This window comes from Nyctereutes procyonoides, unplaced genomic scaffold (assembly GCF_905146905.1).
Source record: "Nyctereutes procyonoides isolate TBG_1078 unplaced genomic scaffold, NYPRO_anot_genome, whole genome shotgun sequence".
Lineage (NCBI taxonomy): Eukaryota > Metazoa > Chordata > Mammalia > Carnivora > Canidae > Nyctereutes > Nyctereutes procyonoides.
In genome coordinates, this window is record NW_026575125.1 from 67109695 (window position 1) to 67132782 (window position 23088).

The 23088-nt window shown below is 36.7% G+C and overlaps 1 protein-coding gene across 1 annotated transcript; it reads left to right on the top strand.

Moving 5' to 3' along the window:
- The first annotated feature begins 1973 nt into the window (after positions 1-1973).
- LOC129517974 (quinone oxidoreductase-like protein 2) lies at positions 1974-19483 on the top strand. The gene is made up of 2 exons (XM_055338056.1): positions 1974-1978; positions 18528-19483. Exons 1-2 carry the CDS (start codon positions 1974-1976, stop codon positions 19414-19416), a joined length of 894 nt encoding a protein of 297 aa, XP_055194031.1. The 3' UTR covers positions 19417-19483.
- Positions 19484-23088: the final 3605 nt, after the last annotated feature.

The window sequence follows — 23088 nt, forward strand, 5'->3', positions numbered from 1 at the left end:
ATTACAGTATGTCTTCTTGTTGAACTGCTTTTGTTGGTTTTCATGGGAGTTTTCTGTGCCTTCTGGATCTGGATGTCTGTTTTCTTCTCCAGATTAGGGACGTTTTCAGCTATAATTTCCTCAAATACATTTTCTGCCTCCCTTTTTTTTCTCTTCTTATTTCTGTGATTCCTGTATGATTTTTATTACATTTGATGGAGTCATTGATTTCCCTAATTATATTCTCATATTCTGTAATTATTCTCTTTTATTTAGCTTCATTTTCCCCATTATTTTGTTTTCTATATCACTTATTTATTCCTCTACTTCGTTCAGCCTTCTGCTCAGTTCATGAAGCCTGATTCTAATCTCATTTATTGTATTCTTCATTTAGTTCTTTGTTCTTTTTTTATTTTTTTGCATTTTTCATTTCTGACTTTTTTAACTCTTTAATGTCTACAGTAAGGGTCTCCCTGATGTTTTCCATTATTTTCTCAAGCCCAGTGAGTATCTTTATGATTCAAGTTTAAATTCTCCATCAGGTGTGTTACTTAAATCTGTTTTGCTCAGGTCTCTGGCCATGAACTTATCTTATTCTTTCATTTAATATAGATTCTTCTGTCTTGGCATTTTGTCTAATTCTTTGCCTTCTTCTCTGTGTTAGAAAAGCTACTTACTCTTCTTGCTCCTGAGAATAATGGTTTTATGAAGAAGAGGTCTTATAATGTCCAGGGCTTGGTGCTTCAGGGAGTGTCTCTGGCATATGCTGCATGAACTCTACTATTGTGCTTGTGCTGCTCTATCTCCCAAGTCAGTCGTGTGTAGAGACTCTCCTTGCCTGCAGTGGGCAATGTTTGGTCCTTGGCCAGGATGTGGGAGTTTTAACTAGTGTGCTCTTGTGTGTTACCTGGTACTATTTCCACTGGAACTGAAAGCCCTGCCAGACTCTGATTGGGAGATATGATGTGGGCATGGGTATGTGTTGGTCTTCTAGGGGAGGAATCTGTTGCACTGGGACTGAGGCAAGCATGACTGAGAAAGGCAATCCCACCAGCATGCAAGTTTGTGGGACTTGGTGTAAGTAAGTTCGGTAAGCTGTGTGAGTGCTGTGCTGTTTCCAGCAGGTGGCTCTCTGTTTATGTGCGGGGTGGGGGTGGGGGATGGATCAGGCTGGCTCCTTTGTCAATGAATGCTACTTCTCATGGAAACAATCCAAGAAGAATGAATAATCTCCCTGTTTATCCTAGACATTTTTCAGATCACTATTTCCACACTGTATGCCTCTGGGTTGTTTGCCTGCCTTCCCCTCAGGAGCAGGGCGGTGGCCTCAGGGTTTTCTCCCAGCCAAGACTACTTACATTTAAAACATCAGGAAGTAAGCCCCCCACTCTTGGAAGCACTCACAAAAATCAGTCCCTCTTATTTTCCCAGCCAATGGCTTTGGGGGAAATATTCTCTTTATGCATTCCACTGTTTGCTGTACTCTTGCTTGCCTGTTTCTGTGACCAGAGCTCCCTCACCTCCACAGCACCTGTGATGTGTTTCTCCCCTAAACCATATCTCTGTATTTCCTACCTTTTTTGATGTGGTCTATTCTCTCCCTTTAGTTTTGGTGTTTGTACTATCAGAGTTCAGGTTGATATTTGGGATATTTAGAACAATTAGATAGTTATCTAGTTGTGTTCATGGAAGTAGTTGAGCCTAAGGTCCTACTATACTGCCACCATCTTCCCCATTTGGGACCATAGCAAATATTAATATAATTAAAATAATTGAAAGCACATATAATATTTTTGCTGATGTTAATGGAATTAAAATATAAATAGCATTAAGAGATGTAGAAAAATCACAATATGGAGAAAATAATATACTTTAAAGAGACAAAGTGGAAATTTAAAAAAGTAAATCAGCAAGTATTTTAAACTGAATTGTAGTAAAAATACAATATATCAAAGTTAAGAAAATTCAACTAACTAAAACTGTACTCAGAGGAAATGGCGTAACTTTAAATTATTGTATTAGAAAAGAAGAGAGGACTACACTTAATGATCTTAAAGATACTACTTTAAGAAGCTAATAAAATAAGTGCAAATTACACCTGAAGCATGTAGAAGGAAATAAGAAAGAAATAAAGCTCAACAAACTGGTAAACAAACAATAAAGAAAATGAACAAGCCCAAAACTTGTTCCTTGAAATCACTAATAAAATTGATATACTCTTAGCTGGACCTATCAAGAAAAATATAGGGAACAAAAAATCATCAGTATCAGGAACAAAAGAGCATCCATTTCCTCAGATCCTACAGACAGTAAAAAATAATTAGAATAATTATACACAACTTTTTTCCAACAAATTGGACAATTTAGAAGAAATATACAAATTCCTTGAAAGACACAACCTGTCAAAGCTCTATCGAGAAGATAATACACAATCTGAATAGTTTTGTAACTATTATAGAAATTAACATTTTTGTTACAAATCTTCCCACAAGGAAAACATAAAGCCCATATGGTATTGAGGTAAATGTTAGCAAATGTTTTAATAAAAAAGGGTAATAATTTTAAAAATAAATAAATAAATAAATAAATAAATGGTAATAATCCTACACAAACTTTTTCAAGAAATATGAGTGAGGAATTCTTTGCAATTCATTTAAGGAACCAGCATTATTTTGACACTAAAAAACAGGAAATATATTATAAAAGAAAAAAAGGAATCAAAAGACCTACAGGCACTAGCCCTCATGAAAACAAAAAGCCCTTTTAAAATATTATCAAATCAAATCTAACAATCTAAAATGGTGAGATTATATATTAGGAAATAAGGCATATCCCAGTGATCTATGGTTTGTTTAATACTCAGAAATTTGACCAGGTAATTCACCCCAGTAGCATAGTAAATATAGTACTTAACTTATGGTGGTAAGAGTAAAAGGAGTGTCATGGGCTTGGCTCCTACATAATTATTTTGAAACCAAAGTTTTGTTGCAATATTTTGTAAAATGCAGGTTCATTCTTATAGCCTACATTTAACTGAGTCACTAGGAAACTTAATGAATTAATGAGAGAATAAAATGTTAAGATTACTCCTATGTACCTTTCTTAGTAAAAGAAAGTACATGTATATGTACTGAATTGCACTTAAGATATGTATGTATGCATATACAATAAAATCCATTTTGAGTAGGAGGATACATGTTAATAGTGAGGAAAAATAATTTCAAGGGAAAAGCATTGAGGTAAGTGTTCCGGTTAATTTAGGGGATATTTCCTTATATTTTATCTTAATCTGCCAGCGTACAAACATACAATTCATATATTTGATTTATTTCTTTTGTTTGTTGCATCTGTTTCTATGTTCATTTATCAGGGAACATTTTTGGTTTATTTACCTCATTTGAATAATGTACTACTTTTTGAAAAAGACTTTCTCTGCACTTAAGGTCACAATTAACTGCCCAAAGGACTATTCCCACTAGCTCACTGAATATCTCTCTATATCTATTTATTTTATGTATTTCTGTCATCCCTACTCCTCTATGGATGCTGTATTTGCTCCATCATGCCTACTATAATTATGTCCTATCTTTACATGTACACACAGAGAGATAAGACCTTTTATTTTGTTAACACATCCCATATTTTATTTACTATCTTTCTCTTAAGTGGAATAATTGGCTGTCATTTAAAAATTGCATAAAGGAGGAGGAGTCAAGATGGTGGAGTAGTAAGGTGACCCTGGGTTTGCCTTATCCTTCGGACACAGCTACATCAATATCAAATCATTGTTTAAATTTTATTTATTTATTCACTAGAGACACACAGAGAGAAGCAGAGGTAGAGGGAGAAGCAGGCTCCCTGCAGGAAGCCTGATATAGGACTCAATCCCAGGGCACTGTGACCATGACCTGAGCCAATGGCAGATGCTCAACCACTGAGCCACTCAGGTGTCCAAATATCAAATAATTTTGAACAACTAGGAAATTGATCTGAGGATTAACAGAACAATCTGCACAATTAGAGGGAAAGAATTTAGCAGATATAAGGTTTGGAGACAGGTATTGGGAGAGATAGAAGCAGAAGTGCTGCAGAAGGGTGGGAACCCTTTTCACAGAGCAAAGTCAGGGATAGAGGGAGAGAGTGGGACAGACAGCAGTGCATAGGGTTCACCACAGTGCTTTCATGTGGGGATCTCCTGGGTTGCAAGAGAAGAGAACATTCCCTTTCCTGAAGAGCATTTGCAAGAGCATATTTTGTCTCTGCAAGGACAAAAAAACCACCAGGCTGTATTGAGAGGCCATTCAACAGCAGGGGATAGAGGAGTGAGCAGGGGGACAGATAAACTAGTAGCAGCTTTTTGCTGTGTTTCGGTGTAGACTCCAGGCACTTGCACAGGCATGCAACTGGTTTTCTGGGACAGAAAAATGCCCAATGCAGTACTGTGAGGCTCCCCTCCAGAGTAAGGGGGCAGGTCCCTGTGCTGCCAGGTACTTTGAAATTTGTTGTTTTGAATCCATATTGCCAGCCAGAGATCAAACACAGGAGAACTGTGGCATAGGGTGTACTGAAGGCTCAGCACAGACAGGTTGAGGGCAGGAATCTGATGAAAGACTGCGACCCAGGGGAGAATATTGTTAACTTTTCTGTTTCTTCTCTTGAATAGCTGATGCCATGAGCTCCCCTCCCTGGAGATGAGAGGGTGGAGTGATGCCATCTTCCATTGTTCCTTACACCCCCCCAACACAGTCAGACTTCAGAGAGAAGCACAGCAGGGGAGGCTAGAGTTATATACACCAAACCCTGCCCAACTGCACCTGGAAGGGAATTCTTTGTTAGGGCAAGTCTGACTGTGAGCCAGCCTCAGAAAACCAACACAAAGACTTTGCATGCATCAAGACTACTGATCATAGGGCAGCCCAGGTGGCTCAGGGGTTTGGCGCTGACTTCAGCCCAGGGTGTGATTCTGGAGACCCGTAATCAAGGCCCACGTGGGGCTCTTTGCATGGAGCTTGCTTCTCCCTCTGCCTGTGTCTCTGCCCCACCCTCCCCCGTGTCTCTCATAAATAAATAAATAAAATCTTTAAAAATAGGTTTAAGGGCAGCCCTGGTGGCGCAGCGGTTTAGCGCCGCCTGCACCCCGGGGTGTGATCCTGGAGACCGGGATCGAGTCCCACATCGGGCTTCCTGCGGGGAGCCTGCTTCTCCCTCTGCCTGTGTCTCTGCCTCTCTCTTCGCTCTCTCTGAATGAATAAATAAATAAATCTTTTAAAAAAATAGGTTTTAAAAAAAAAGACCACTGATCATAGAGTGCTCCAAAGCACCAGCATTCCAGCATTAGTTCTGGTGGAAATAAGACCAGGCTTTTCTTTTCTTTCTTTTTTTTTTTTGCTTTAAAAAAAGTCTTAGATTTATTTTATTTTATTTTATCTTTTAATTTTGTTAAAACTATTTAATAAATAAGAATTTCTTTAAACATTTTTTAATTTTTTTTAATTTTTTAATTTTTTTTTACTGGAGTTCAATTTGCCAAGAAATAGCATAACACCCAGTGCTCATCCCGTCAAGTGCCCCCCTCAGTGCCCGTCACCCAGTCACTCCAAACCCCGCCCACCTCCCTTTCCACTACCCCTTGTTCGTTTTATTTACTTATTTTTAAAGATTTCATTTCTTTCATGAGAGACACACACAGAGAAAGAGGCAGAGACAGGAAGAGGGAGAAGCAGGCTCCCTCTGGGAGCCCTATGCAGGATTCAATCCCAGGACCCCAGGATCATGCCCTGAGCCGAAGGCAGACACTCAACCACTGAGCTACCCAGGCATCCCTATTTTACTTTTAATTTTCAAATCATTTTTAGTTTTTTTTTGTATCAGATTTATAGGGCAGCCTGGGTGGCTCAGTGGTTTAGCGCTGCCTTCAGCCCAGGGTGTGATCCTGGAGACCAGGGATCAAGTTCCAAATTGGGCTCCCTGCATGGAGCCTGCTTCTCTCTCTCCCTGTGTCTCTGCCTCTCTCTTTCTCTGTGTGTCTCTCATGAATAAATAAATAAAATCGGGATCCCTGGGTGGCGCAGCGGTTTGGCGCCTGCCTTTGGCCCGGGGCGCGATCCTGGAGACCCGGGATCGAATCCCACATCGGGCTCCCGGTGCATGGAGCCTGCTTCTCCCTCTGCCTGTGTCTCTGCCTCTCTCTCTCTCTCTCTCTCTCTCTCTCTGTGACTATCATAAATAAAAATTAAAAATATATAAAAAAATAAATAAAATCTTTTAAAAAGATTTATAGTAGTTTTATGTTCATTTATTGACTTATTTCCTATTTTCAATTTTTGGATCAGGCTTTTTTTTTTCCCCTCTCTCTTTTGCTCTTTCTTTTTCTTTGGGATTAGGCTTATACTTCTTTGTTTGTTTACTTTCTTGTTCATTTTATTTTCTCTTTTCTTGGATCAGGCTTTCTTTCTCTAAATAAAACTTATCATAGCAAACAAATCCAAGCACATCTGGTTAAAAGTCAAAACACTCCCCACTACATGCAAGGAGGAACTCTGAAGTGGACTAACCTGTGTGAAGAGCAGCCAAAACACAACAGCAGAGTGCACATGGAATACACCATCAATATTCTTGAAGCACCAGGCCCTGGACAGTGTAGGACCCCTTCATATACTATTACTCTCAGGAGGAGAAAACAAGTTTCATAACATGCAAAAGACAGAAATGTAGACATAATAACAGATGGAGTAATTCTCCTATAAAGGAAAGTGAAAAAGAAATCATAGCCAGGGATTTGCTCAAAACAGATATAAGCAACATATCTGTAGAAGAATTTAAAACAATAGTCATAAGAATACTAGCTGGGCTTGAAAGAAGCAAAGAAAACAGCAGAGAAACCCTGGCTGGAGAGATAATACATGTAAAAACTAGTCAGATTGAAATGAAGAATGAGAAGACTGTAATCACAATGAGAATAAAAGAAGCAGAGGAGTGAATAGATGATACAGAAGATAAAGTTATAGAAAATAATGAAGCTGAAAGAAGAGGGAAGAAAAAACATTAAATCATGAATATAGACCTAGGGAACTCAGCAATTCCATAAGGCAAAGTAATAGCTGTATCATAGGAATCCTGGAAGAAAAGAAAGAGATGGGGAAAAAAGGGCAGAAGGTCTATTTGAATAAATTATAGCTGAGAACTTCCCTAATCTGTGAACAGAAACAGGAATTCAAGTCCAGGAAGCACAGAGAAGCCCCTTCAATATCAACAAAAACAGGTCAATACCAAGACATATCATTGTGAAACTTGGAAAATACAAAGATAAAGAGAGAATTCTGAAAGCAGCTGTGGGGGAGGGAGTCCTTAACCTACAAAGGTAGACACAGAAAGCTAGTAGCAGACCTGTGCACAGAAACTGGACAGGTCAGACAAAAGTGTTATAATATATTCAACATGCTAAATGGGAAAAATATGCAGCCAAGAATACTTTATCCAGCAAGACTGTCATTCAGAATAGAAAGGGAGAGTTTCAAAGAAAAGCAAAAATTAAAGGACTTCTTGAACACTAAACCAGCTCTGAAAGAAATATTAAAGGGGACCCTTTGAATGGGAAAGAGAGACCAAAGCAAGAAAGACTAGAAAGGAAAAGAGACAGTATACAGGAAGAGCAACTTTACAGGTAATACAATGGCACTAAATTCATATTATTCAGTAATTACTCTGAATGTACATGGACTAAATGCTCCAATCAAAAGACATACAGTATTAGAATGAATTTTTAAAATACCTATTGATATGCTGCTCACAAGAGATTAATTTTAGAAATAAAGACACATCTAGATAGAAAGGGAGGGGGTAGAGAATGATCTACCATCATGTTAATGGACATCAAAAGAAAACTGGAGGACCATACTTGTATCAAAAAAACTAGATTTTAAACCAAAGACTCTAATAAGAGATGAAGAAGGGCACTATTTCATCATTAAGATGTTTTCCAACAAGATCTAACAATTGTAGACTGCTTCAATTTCCTTGATGGTTATTGGTCTACTCAGGTTTTCTATTTTCTATTTATTCCTGTTTCAGTTTTGGTAATTTATAGGTTTCCAGGAATGCATCCATTTCTTCCAGATTGCCTAATTTGTTGGCATATAGTTGCTCATAATATATTCTTCAAATCTACCATTGTAAATATTTATGCCACCAAATAAGGAAGCAACTAAACATGTAAATCAATTAACAAACCTAAAGAAACTCATTAATTACAGTAGAAAAATAGTAGGAGACTTTAAAACACCAGTCATAGCAGTGCACAGATTATTGAAGCAGAAGATCAATGAGGAAACATGTGCATTGAATGACACATGGGATCAGATGGGCTTAAAAGATATATTCAGAACATTTCATCGTAAAGCAGCAGAATACATATTCTTCTTGAGTGCACATAAAACATTCTCCAGAGTAGATCACATACTGGGTCAGAAATCAGGTCTCAACCAGTACAAAAAGACAGAGATCAAAACATGCATATTTTCAGATCACAATGACATGAACCAAGAAGTCAATCACAAGAAGAAATTCGGAAAGACTGCAAATACAGGGAGGCAAAAGAAGACCCAACAAAAGAATGATTTGAGTTAACCAGGAAATTAAAGAAGAAATTTAAAAATACAAGGAAGCTAATGAAAATGAAAACATATTAGCCCCAAACCTTTGGGATGCAGCGAAAACAGTCCAAAGAGAGAAGTATATAGCAATATAGGGCTTCCTCAAGAAGCAGGAAAAGTCTAAAGTTAACAACTTAAGCTGATACCTAAAGGAACTGGAAAAAGAAAAGCAAATAAAGTCTAAATATAGCAGAGGGAAAATAATTGAGATCAAAGAAGAAATAAATGATAGGAAATTTTTAAAAATGGAGGAACAGATAAATGAATTTAGGAACTGGTTCTTTGGAAAAATTAAGATTTATATCCCCTAGCCAAACTTATCACAAGGAAAAGAAAAAGCACCCAAATTAATAAAATCATGAATGAAAGAGGATACATCACAAGCAACAGTTTTTTGAAGAAATACAAATATAAGCAAATTTTATGAGCAATTGTATGTCAGAAAATTGGACAATCTGGAAGAAATGGATGAATTTCTAGAAACATATAAACCACCAAAACTGAAACAGGAAGAAATGCAAAACCTGAACAGACCCCTAAACAGGAAAGAAAATGAATTAACAACCAAAAATCTCCCAGTAAACAAGAATCCGGGGCCAGATGGCTTCCCAGGGGAATTCTACAAAACATTTAAAGAAGAATTAATACCTATTCTTCTGAAGCTATTGGAAAAAAAAAAACAGAAATAGGAAAACTTTCAACATTACCTTAATTCCAAAAGCAGAAAAAGACCTCACTAAAAGGAGAACTAAGACCAATATCCCTGATGAACACAGATGAAAAAATTCTCAACAAGATATTAGCTAATGGAATCCAACGAAAAGTATATAAAAACCAAGTGGGATTTATTCCTGGGCTTCAGGGATGGTTCATTATCCACAAAACAATCAACGTGATACACCACATTAGTAAAATGCAGAAAAAAGCATTTGAATAAGTACAGCATGTTTTATTGATAAAAGTGCTCCACCATGTAGGGATAGATGGAACAGAACTCAATGTCATAAAGGCCATATATGAAAGACCCCCAGCTAATATCCTTAATGGGGAAAAACTGAGAGCTTTTCCCTAAGGTCAGGAACGTGACAGGGATGTCCATTCTCACCACTGTTGTTCAATATAGTACTGGAAGTCCTAGCCTCATCAAAAAAAAAAAAAAGACAACAAAAGAAATAAATGTCAGCCAAATTGGCAAGGAAGAAGTCAAACTTTCACTCTTCACAGATGACATGATATTCTAAGCAAGAAAATCTTAAAGACTCCACCAAAAATATTGCTAGAACTGATTCATGAATTCAACAAAGACAAAGATTATAGAATCAGGATACAGAAATCTTTTGCATTTCTCTACAGAAACAATGTGTCAAATAGAGAAATCAAGGAATTGATCCTATTTACAACTGCACCTAAAACCATTAGATTCATAGGAATAAACCTAACCAAAGAGACAAAAGATCTGTGTGCTGAAAACTATAAAAAAACTTATGAAAGAAATTGAAGAAGACACACGGAATAATAAATAAATTTTGTCTACAAAGGCAGAATCTCAACCACTGAGCCACACAAGGTGCCCCAAAGTTTTTTTTTTTAATTTTATTTATTTATTCTTGAGAGACACACACACACAGAGAGAGGCAGAGACACAGGCAGAGGGAGAAGCAGGCCTCCATGCAGGAAGCCTGACGTGGGACTCGATCCGGAGTCTCCAGGATCATACCCTGGGCACTAAGCCGCTGAGCTACCAGAGCTGCCCGAAAGTTTGTTTTTTAATCAGCATTAAATTGTCCTTTTTCAGGATCTTTGAATATATTTTATTATTATATTTTGTATTCTGCATGTCAAAGCCAAGGATATCTACAATGTAGAAAGTGTTGTAAGGCTTATTAAAAGAGCATATTTTTGAAATTACATTACACTTAATTGATTATATATCTCTTTATTCACCAATGATAACTTGTTTGGGCCAAATACAATTATTAAATAAGTAATTGATAGTAATTTGTGAACTAATGTTTTCCAAAAAGAATCACTAGAATATCATGAATGATTTTGTGTCAATTGACACGTTTATGTTTCTGAAATAACATGTGTTAACATATTTAACTAAAATGGCCTTTACTAATAAATAAAATTGATAATCATTATTAATCATTCAGGATTCTAAAACAACTTATTATTTGGAGGGCCTAACATGCTGGCAAGAAATTCAGAACTTATAAAAGGGGAAGTTTATAATGGTAGCATTATTTTTAAATGAAGAGAACATTTTTATATTTCTTGTGAGGTACAGTCAAAAAAGCAGGATATGGTAAAATTGATGTCTAAAAATTTAGCCAAATGAGTTCTAGCACATGGCATCCATGTTCCAGTTTTCCTAATTTAAATAAATACAGGTCTCCCGCTTTATATAATAGCTATCTATAGTTATTATCAAGCCCACTTCATTAGCACAAATGGGCCAAAATCATTAGATGAATAGCATTGGTGACATTTATTCGCTTTTCATAGTGTCTATGGCCATAGACCAAAAAGTACTTTATCCATGTTGCAAAAGGAGAATCTGTACCCTGAAAGATATTCCATTAAACTAAAAAAAAGTCGAAAGTCAGACTAAAGGCAGTGACCTTGTTTTGCTGTGAACTTTGGTAAATGCTAAGTTCAGTCTCTCAAACTTTCAAATGGTAATAAAAAATGCTCCCCGAAAATACAACAAAATATTGACTTTCTAATTTCAAAAGCCAAATACAAATAATGCTTTTGGAGTATACTTTCTATCACAGCATTCCTAGCATGATAATGTTTTGCACCAAATTGCCATCATATCTTCATCAAAGGTGCGTCCCTTATCTCAACCATGCCCATAAAATTATAAATATAAAAGGATAGTATAAGTAAAAGTATGTCCATTCTTCTTTAATTTTGGATAGATTTGGTTATTTAAATATATTTTACAATTACACAGTGCAGAATAATATGTCATGGAATTTTGAAATTAAAGCTATCATAATTCATTTTATTAAAGCATATCAATTCATATTAACACACCAGTTTTAATTATTTCAAATAGATATAAAACAAAATTTATTTGATAATATTATCCATTGCATTATCTTTAGCTTGTGAGGTAATTCAGAGGATTATTTTTTCTTTTACCATGCCTGAATTGCTATTTTCATAAATAGTACTTTTAAAGGGTAAAGACAGATTTTTCTTAGTGGAGATTGTTAACTGAACCAGTGTAAAGTTGTGTCACTGTAGTTCCCTGAGGTTCTAAAGACTTGATAACATAGAAAGTGCTACATTTATTGATTAATCAGAAATGATACAGTAAACAAAAGTTGCTTTTCATTATTTGATGCTTGTTGATATCATGAGCTATGTGTTCATGTATATGCAGTATCTTAAAATATGAAAAACTATGGAAAGTTTATTTCATTGTATGAGAACTTGCTTCTCCCATCATTTTATTCTAAATGTAATCCTAGGTTGTTAATATTAAGAATTTGCCAAATTTGAATCCTGTTTTTTGTTAAGCAAGGTAAGTAATTTAGTTATTTTTGCTATATATAGCAGAACAAAACTTTGAGAAGCTAAAAATTAAAACTGAAATATGATTATGGAACCATGAATTAAAGGTCTGGTGTAGAATAAATAAGATTTATTAACAAAAAGTACAGCTATATTTGTAGCTATAAAAGAGCCAACTCTAATGATATTTTCACAGTAAGCTCTACCACCCCACCAAACTCCAGATATTAGCCTACTCATTTATGCCCCAAATTTATATTTGGGGAATGATCAGTTCACTCAATTTATTCTCAAAAAATTCCAATGGAAATTGAAGAGATGTTGGTTGTAAATAGGATCATTCATGACATCTGTTTCTAGTATATCTTTTTGCTGCCCTAGCTAGATTGCCTAGAGTGATTAAATTGAAGCTATCAATTTACAACAGATTAGATTTAACAATATTAGTAGAACTTTAAGTCACACAGAACACCAAATAAAAAGTTAAGATCTAGAGTAAACATTCCAAATTATTTTACTGTTCATTTGGACTACATTAAACCAAACTTTAAAATGTCAACCCATTATGCAAGTTGTATATTTCTCAGTTATTGGCTTGGAGAAACTAAATGATAAATTATTCAAAACAGTAAAACTTCTGAAATGAAGGCATCAGTTACAACCTGATATTTCCATTAAAATGAAACATTGCATATCTTCAATGGTGCAATTAGCCCCAATGTCTATAGCAGCAATGTCCACAATAGCCAAACTGTGGAAGGAGCCTTGGTGTCCATCGAAGATAATGGATAAAGAAGACGTGATCTATGTATACAATGGAATATTACTCAGCCATTAGAAATGACAAATACCCACCATTTGCTTCAACTTGGATGGAACTGGAGGGTATTATGCTGAGTGAAGTGAGTCAATCGAAGAAGGACAAAAATTATATGGTCTCATTCATTTGGGGAATCTAAAAAATTGTGAAAGGGAATAAAGGGGAAAGGAGAAAAATGAGTGGGAAATATCAGAAAGGGAGACAGAACATGAGAGACATCTAACTCTGGGAAATGAACTAGGGGGGTGGAAAGGGAGATGGGTGGGGGGTTGGGGTGACTGGGTGATGGGCACTGAGGGGGGCACTTGATGGGATGAGCACTGGGTGTTATGCTGTATCTTGGCAAATTGAACTTCAGTAAAAAAATTAAACAACAACAACAAGAACAACAAAGAAAGCTACTGAAGGGGCAAAAAAAAAAAAAAGAAAAGAAAAGAAAAAAAAAAGAAAAAAATGAAAAAGAAATACCGAAACAAATTGACAGTAATATCTCATTTTTTCCATCAAAGTTCCTCTTTAAACACTAATCAAAAATCTATATAAGATCTCTATATATGAATTTTCTGTTAGAGATTAACAGATATATTAAAAGGAGTAGTTTGCAGATTTTTGTATAACGAACAATTCAGGTTTGGGAGGCCACTAAGGAGAATGTCTATGAAATATGCATTTGTCTTCAAATTGAGAAAGGTTAAAGAATGATAGGGAGCATCACCAAAGCACACTTAATCACATCTGTGAATTTGACATCTGAATTTTAAATGACTGGAATTTGCTCCTTAATTTCTTGAAACATATATTCTATATCAGTCAATTAAATAAATAGTTTAATAGTTATTAGAAGCAACTTAAAGGTCAAAAACTGTAAGCATTTGGAATGAAGGAATAGAAGCTTAAATGAACTCGTTTAACCTCATAAGAGCACATTTTCTCTCTGAGAAAAAAATAGATAAATTGCACTCTAACTTCATTTCATTGACTTAAAATAGGTCTCAATATTCTGTCGTTTTTCTTCACTCCCCAACAACTTCAGATAGCAACAGTTTTCTTGTAAGTGATTTCTAAAGAAAGATATGGAAGAAATTGTCTCAGAAATATTTTATTTGTGGGTAGGTAATTTTATTTCCTTGCTGTATATTCCATTTTCCCAGCATACTTGATTGACGGTGCATATTTACAACATTTTTGGCCATCATTTAAATAATAACTTTGATTTGCTTTTTAACTTGATAAATTGATCAACACTATGACTACATAACATTTTTCCTCTGGTAGACTACTGTGATGTCAACAGCATTATTTGGTGCTATGCAAAAATAATATACTTCCCAAGAAGAATATTGATTTCTTCAAAGTTGAATGTCATTAATGTCTTATAGAAGCCTTCAGAGAATGTTATCTAACTGTAATTAATTTGGGCTCCAGTAGTTCATAACACGTTATTATGAACTTTCACTGAGTTAATCTGCTTATTTCATACTATTTCTTTGGAAAATAGTTGTTTAGGCTAATTAAATGGCATTGATACTATTAAGGGATACTGTATAGTCCATTAAAGAAAACATGATTAAAGCAATATTTGACCAACTTTTAAATAGAAGCATTTAGAATATTAATGGCAATTCAGTTTCCTGTGAAATTATTTAATATTCACTAGTAGTCTGTAGATTTTTATGTACCTAGATATAGAACAATGAAGTTTATGAAAAAATTATTTTAATTAAAACTAGGATTAAAAAACCAGGATTTTAACCAAATTATTTTGAATTACTAACTTTAGAAACATTTAGCTAGGGACGCCTAAGTGGCTCAGCGGTTGAGTGTCTGCCTTTGGTTCAGGGCCTGATCCCAGAGTCCTGGAATCGAGTCCCGCATCAGGCTTCTTGCATGGAGCCTGTTTTTTCCTCTGCCCATGTCTCTGCCTCTCTCTCTCTCTCTCTCTCTCTGTCATGAATAAATAAATAAAACCTTTTTTTTAAAGATTTTAAAGTGCTAAACTGCTGAACCACCCAGGCATCCCAATAAAACCTTTTTTTAAAAAAGAAACATTTAGCTAAAAAAATAAATAATAAATAATAAAAAAGAAACATTTAGCTAAACACATTGTTTATTCATAAATTGTACACAAACACATATATTGTGGACACTCTACTGTCTACCAAATTGGGTAAAATAATCACATTTAGTAGCTCTGAATATATGATTTCATCTTACTGTAGCTGGTAAATAGTTGTTGTTTTTGTAAATCATAACTGTTACTAACTATAGCAATAATCCTTACTTAAAAAAGTTATTTTAGGGCAAATAATATTAATGAATTTCTGGTTATTTATTGTCAAAACTTTGGACCAATTTGGTAAAGGCTGTATTCAATTAGTATTAATGTTGTCTTTTATTCATCACAAATCAATTAGTTAAGTGATAAAATGCAAAATAAATTGTGGGCTATTGTCTAGGTGAATTTTTGAGAGAAGCTCTAAAGTTATATTGAATTACCTATATTTTATAGTAAAATATCATTAAAGTAACAATATTACATTGCTTTATCAGATTTTTGGGGAAGTATTTTATGTGAAATATTATCTGTCCATCTAAATGATTATGTCATGATACTATACATAGAAATTTCTAAAGACTCCTTACTGAAAACCTAGTAGAAGTAATAAATGGACTAAATTTGCAGGAAACAAAATTAATATGCAGAAATCAGTAGTGTTTTTAAATGCTAATGACATTAGCAGAGAGCGAAATTAAGAAAACTATTTCATTTACAAACACACCAAAAAGATGAAATACCTAGGAATAATTTTTAAAGATATTCATTTATTATTTATTTGTGTGAGAGAGAGCACAAGAAAGGGGAGCTACAGAGGTAGAGGGAGAAACAGGCTCCCCACTGAACAGGGAGCCCAATGCTTGGCTAAATCTCAGGACCCTGAAATCATGACCTGAGCTGAAGGCAGACACTTAACCAATGGAGCCACGCATTTGCCCCTACCTAGGAATAAACTTAGCCAAAGAGGTGGAAGACATATACTCTGAACACTATAAAACATCGATGAAATTATCTGAAGGCAATGTAAATACAAAGATATCCCATGCTCATGAATTAGAAGAATTAATATTGTTAAAATGTCCATATTCTCCAAAGCCATGTACAAATTCACTGTAACTCTTATCAAAATAACGACATCATTTTTCACATAACTAAAACAAAGAATCCTAAAATTCGTATGGAACCACAAAAGAACCCAAAGAGGCAAAGCAATCTGGAAAAAGGAAAATCAAAGCCAGAGATATCACAATTTGAAATTTCAGGATAAACCACAAATCTGTAGTAATCAAAACAGTATGGTACTAGCAGAGACATAGATCAATGGAACATAATAGAGAGCACAGAAGTAAACCCACATTTATATGGTCAATTAAACTATGAAAAAAGGGGCAAATATACAATGAAGAAAAGATACTCTCTTCAATAAATGGTACTGGGAAAATGGCACCTACACATGAAAGAATGGAATAGAACCACTTAGTAATACCATACATAAAAATATATTAAAAAGTGGTTAAAGACCTAAATGCAAGACCTAAAACCATAAAAACCCTAGAAAAGGACAGAGGCAGTAATTTCTCTGACATCAACCTTAGCAACATTTTTTCTACATATGTCTCCTAAGGCAAAGGAAAGAAAAGCAAAAATAAACTTTTGGGACTATGTGTAAAATACAAAGCTTTTGCACCACAAAGGAAACTATCAACAAAACCAAAGGGCAACCTACTAAAATGGGGAAGGTATTTGTAAATGGTATATCCCACAAGGGGTTAATATCCAATATACATAAAGAACTTAAACAAATCAACAGCAAATAACGATCTGATTTGAAAACGAGCAGAGGACCTGAACAGACATTTTTCCAAAGAAGACATACAGATGGTCAACAAACACATGCAAAGATGCTCAACATCACTCACCATCAGGGAAATGCAAATCAAAAAGACAGTGAAATACCACTTCCAACCCATCAGAATGGCTAAAATAAAAAACAAAAGAAACAACATATGTTGGTGAGGATGTGGACTTGTGCACTGTTGGTAGAAATGCACATTTGCAGCCACATTGGAAAACAGTATGGAGCTTCCTCAAAAAAGTAAAAATACAACTACCTGTGACCCAGTAATCACACTACTGGATATTTAACCAAAAACAAAACACTAATTTGATAGGATCTTATTGTATAAACCCTAATGAAGGGTTTGAGAGAAGCATTATTTACAATAGCCAAACTATGGAAGCAGGTCACGTGTCCATTGATAGACAAATGGATAAGGAAGATGTGATTTTATATGTATAATGTGATTTTCATATATATAATGGAATATTATTCAGACATAGTACAGAAAGAAATCCTGGAGTGCCTGGGTGGCTTAGTTGGTTAAATGTCTATTGATTTTGGCTCAGGTCATGATCTCAGGGCCATGAGATTGAGCCCTGTGTCAGGCTCCATGCTCAATGTGGAGTCTGCTTCTTTCTTTCTCCCTTTCCCTGTGCCCCTCACTCTGTTCTCTCTCTCTCTCTCTCTCTCTCTCTCTCTCTCTCTCTCTCTCAAATAAATAAATAAATAAATAAATAAATAAATAAATAAATAAATCTTTTCTAAAAAAGAATGAAGTCTTGTCATTTACAACAACATGGACGGAGGTAGAGAGTAAAATGCTAAGTGAAAAATGTCAGAGGAAGACAAATACCATATGATTTCACTCACGTGTAATTTAAGAAACAAAACAAATGAGCAAAGGAGGAACAAGAGAGAGAAGCAAAGCAAGAAACAGACACTTAGCTATAGAGAACAAATTGATGATTACCAGAGGGGAGGTGTATGAGTGAATGGGTGAAGTAGGTGATGGAGATACGTTTGATTACATTTGATGATAGGAGTACACTTATCATGATGAGCACTGAGTAATGTATGGAATCGTTGAATCACTATATTGTACACCTGAAATGAATATAACACTATATGTTAAGTATACTGATAAGACAATTTTAAAAATTAATAAAATTCTTTAAAACTTAAAATATAAATAAGTTGAAAAACCATGTTCAGAGATTGGAAGACTTAATATTGTTAAAGTGCAGTAATTCACAAATTGATTTTCAAATTAGACACAATCCCTATTGAAATCCATGCTGAAATTTTGGAGAAAGTAGAGAAATTGCAATATTCATATGTTGCTGGTGGTAATGTAAAATTGTGCAGCCTATTTGAAAAAAAGTTTGACAGTTCCTCCGAAGTTAAACATAGAGAGTGACCTGCTGAGTAATAAAGGTTTGTGGAGTCGCTTTGTTTCTTTCCTTTTGGTTTTGTTTTGTTTTTTGTTTTTTTTTTTTTTTTGTTTTGAAAGCAGAACCGAGCTGACAGTCTTCCTGGGGGAAGGCAAGGGCAAGTTAAAATCCACCTCCAGCTCCGCGGGGAATGAAGATGCTGAGCCTCATTCCTGTCAGCAGGTGTGAGTCAGACACGCTGGGAGCAGCAAAATTGAGTCAGGGTTGATGTCCATTTCTGCGGAGTTAATTTTGCTGATGTTTTGGTCTGTCGTGGTCAGTATCAGGAAAAACCCCAACTTCCTTTCACACCTGGAATGGAGTTTTCTGGGATTGTATTGGAGACAGGCGCAGATGTCAGCACAGTGAAAGAGGGAGATCGAGTTATTGGCGTGAGTGGCTTTAATGGTATGGCTGAAGAATGCATCATTGACCAAAAGACACTGTGGCAGATTCCAGAAGGAGTCTCCCTCCAAGAAGCCTCTACCCTGCCTGTATCCTATGGCACTGCTCTTTTGGCTCTGGAGCATCGGGCATGCACTCAGCCTGGAGAAACTGTTTTAGTGACGGCAGCTGCTGGAGCCACCGGCCTTGCAGTGATTGATGTGGCAACGAATATTCTTCAGGCTAAGGTGATAGCTGCCGTTGGAAGTGACGAGAAGTGCCAGCTTGTGATGCAGAAGGGCGCGCAATCCGTCGTGAACTATAGTCAGGGCGGCCTGAAGGAGGCTGTGAGGAAGCTGGTGGGCAGTGTTGGGGTGAATGTGGTCATCGACACAGTGGGAGGAGATGTCTTCCTGGAGGCACTCCGCAGCCTGGCGTGGGAGGGCAGGATCGTGGTGGTGGGTTTTGCTGGAGGAACCATTGCTTCTGTGCCCGCCAACCTTTTGCTCCTGAAGAATGTCTCAGCCATGGGGCTGTACTGGAGCCGATACAAAGAGCAGAACTTTCCCATCTTCTCCAGAACCCTGTCCTCGGCTCTTCAGTACTGCCAGCAAGGGCGCATCCAGCCACACATCGGAGCAGTTTTTAAGCTGGAGAAGGTCAATGATGCCTTCCTTCATGTGATACAGCGCAAATCCACCGGCAAGGTGCTTATCTCCCTTAAATGAATCCTCGCCTCAGCAGCAAACTCAGCATGTCCAAATCCAAATTCATCATCTTTCCAAAAAACCTCATTTCCCTCCTGTGTTTCTAAAGGTGTTACCACTTTCCTTATTAATCCAGGTTCAAAGTCTTTTAGAGTCACCTTTGATTCTGTTTTCTTATTCCTCGTAATTAGTGTGACATATCCTTTATTGTCCTAACTTGGATGTCTGAATGTGAAAGGATGCTATTTGTAATTAAACCAGGGAAGCCAGGGTCCCAGGCAAAGCAGGCTGTATGGTCATCCTGTTCATAATGCATCAATGGCCAGGTTCTGTCATCCCAACCTCTAAGAGAATCTCTCACATCCATATCCTCTTTCCCATTCTGCCTAATTATGTCTCATTTGCTAACTGGCTTTAAACTACCGCCCCACTCCTCCATCTTTGTTATACATTGTTGCCATGGTGACCTTCCCAAAGGACAGCTGTGACTGTTTTTTGACTCAAAACCTACAATGGCTTCCCACTGTCTACATGGTGGAGTTCAGACTCTTCGAGCTAGCCTTTCTTTATGCCCTTGATTGTGCCTGCTCTGCCTCGCAGCCTTATGTCACACAACACCTCGGCCTCTCTGTACACACTTACAGAGATTCCTGCCAATCTTCCTTTGCTCTGCTCAGGCGGTTTCCTCTACTTCCTTATCTTTGTCAAACATAAGCCCTCCTGACCTCCAAGGTTGGCCTGTCGCCTCAGGAGGGTGCTTAATTCTTCCCTTCCACCTTCCTGTAGCTTTTCTCTCAGGATTTGTCACATTCTGTCTTGCACCAAAAGGAGCAGCTGGTCTAATAGAATGAACACAGGATTCTGTATCTAAGATGTGGGTTTGAATCCCAGTCTCACCACTTCAGAGGTGGTTACCGAAGCTCCACGAGCCTTCATTTTCTCACTGGAAAGTAGATATTATAGTATCTACCACATAATGTTGCCATGAGCCATACATGCAGTGATGGGGCAAAGTACCTGGTGTGTGGTAATCTATTAGCAAATGCTAGTCACTTTTCCTTCTTTTTCTCCTCTCCCAATGTAGCGTTAAGTTCCTTGAGAGTAGGTACTATGTCTGATTCACCTTTGTATCTCCCACAATACCTAGCACAGTGAGTTACCCTTATTAAACACTCAATAAATTGAATTAATTTTAAATTATATACAAGTCTAAATTGTGGGAATAAGTTAAGAATACATTACCTTGGTAACAAGCCAAATGTCCATCCCAGAGGAATGGGTATACCGAATGTGGAATAGCTAAACAATGGAATATTAACTGGTCTTTAAAAGAAAGGACATTCTGACCCATGCTACAACATGGATGAACGTTGAAGACACTATGCTAAGTGACATAAGCCAGTCACAAAAGGATGAATATGGTTTGATTCCACTTACGGGAAGTACTGAGAAGAGTCAAATTTCTAGAGATAGAAAGTAGAATAGTGGTTGCCAGAGCCTGGGGGTAGGGTGGGCGACAAAATGGGGAGTCATTATTTAGTGAGTACAGAGTTTCAGGTTGGGAAAACAAAAGTTTTTGAGATGGATGGTGGTGATGGTTGCATGACAATGCGAATGTACTTAATGTCATTGAACTATACATTGAAAAATGGTTAAAATGGTCATTTAAAAAATCTTATGTATGTTTTACCACAATAAAAATGTAAAAAAAAAAAACCAAAAAAAAAGAAGTTAAACATAGAGTTGTCATATGACCCAGCAACTCCAATTGTGCATGTACGGCCCCCAGACAAATAAGGCAAAAATGTTTACATAGATGTTCATAATAGCATTTAACCAAAATGTGGAAACAACTCAAATGTCCATTGACCAATGAAGAAATAAAATGTGTTATAGACCTACAGAGTATAATCTTTAGCAATAAAAAAGAAGTATTAATAGATGCTACCACCTAGATAAGACTCAAAAACCTTATGCTAAATGGAAAATGTCAGTCACAAAATACTTCATTTAAAGAATTCCATTTATACTACATGTCCAGAATAGGCAAATTTATAGAAGAAAAACATAGGTTAATGGTTGCTTAGGAATGTGAATTTGGGGTGACAAATGGGCAGTGACTGCTAATATATATCAGGTTTTTCATTTAGGGTGATAAGGATGTCTCAAAATTGGCTGTGGTGATAGTTGCAAAATTCTGCAAATATACTAAAAACTATTGAACTGTTCACTTTTGGTGAATTTTAGGGTATGTTAATTATGGAAGAAATAAAGCTATTTAAAATAAAAAAGAATGACATAGGAGAGAGGAAGATGATGGTGGAGTAGGAGGACCCCAGGCTCATTTCGTCCCATTGAACACAACTAGATAACTAGCAAATCATCCTAAATACTCCAGTTATTGACTGGAAGAACAAACTCCATAACTAAAGGGAGAGAAGGTCATGATGCCCAAGTGGCCTAGTGGTTGAGCATCTGCCTTCAGCTCAGGTAGTGATCCCAGGTATCGAGTCCTGCTTCGGGGAGTCTGCTTCTCCCTCTGTCTATGACTGCCTCTCCTTCTGTGTCTCTCATGAATAAATAAACACAATCTTAAAAAATAATAAAAATAAAGGGAGAGAAGTTCTCATTAAACAAGGTTTGGAAGTGTGGAGACCTGGTTTAGGGGAGAAGTGGATTATAGGTGCTGTGTAGGGTAGGGAGCCATTGTCATGGAGAAATACCAGAAAAAGGGAATCACACAGTAGAACATACAAGAGGAATGCTACCCCAGAGCCATTGGCTTGGGAAATGAGGGGACCTGAATTTGTTGAGTTCTTGCAATAAGTGGAGTTGAAGTCTTAAATTCCGGAGCCTTGGCTGGAATAGAGTCCAGAGGGCATTGCCCTTCTCCTGAAGAGAAGGCAAGCAAACAACCCCAGTTCACACAGCATGAAAATAAAAATCTTTACAGTGTTGGGGGGCACAGAAAGCAGAGATTATTTGCTCTTCTCATATATTCACCATGAGAAGTAGTGTCCAAGGAAATACCTCTCCTGCAACAAAGGAGCTGGGTAACGCCATTTCCATCCCCCCCCCAACACACACACATGCACTCATCTCAGTATAAATACAGATGAACATGCAGGAAGTAACTCTGTATGAACACTGGATGCCTAACTTGTTTACACCAAGCCCTACCTCCCATGCTTTGGCAGGACTGCCCTTCTTAGTCAATATTTCCTCGGTCCCAGCGCTGCAGGTCCATACCAAATAGATAAGTGCAAAACCTTCTCCAAGTCACATCTCCCAACCAGAGTTTTGTAGGTCCTCAGTTCTGGTAGAAGTGGCATGAGGTCTAATTTCAGAAGCAGACCAGAGCACATATACTTAATACCCACCAATTTAAGGCCGGGGAATAAGCTGATCACAGCAGGCAAATGGCCTGAAGGATAAAGCAGTGAAAACACAGCAGAGTGCACAGAGTACACCTCTGAGACACTCCTTGAAGCATCAGGCTCTAGTCACTACATGAATTCTTCATTAAGGCCATAATATGGCTTTTCCAACACAGAGAAAAAGGCAGGGACATAGCAAAAGTGCCAAGATAGCGGAATTAATCCCAGTTAAAGAGCAAGATAATGACACTGCCATATATCTAAGTGAAAAATATTTATGAGTGACATTATTGATGGAGAATTTATTTATTTATTT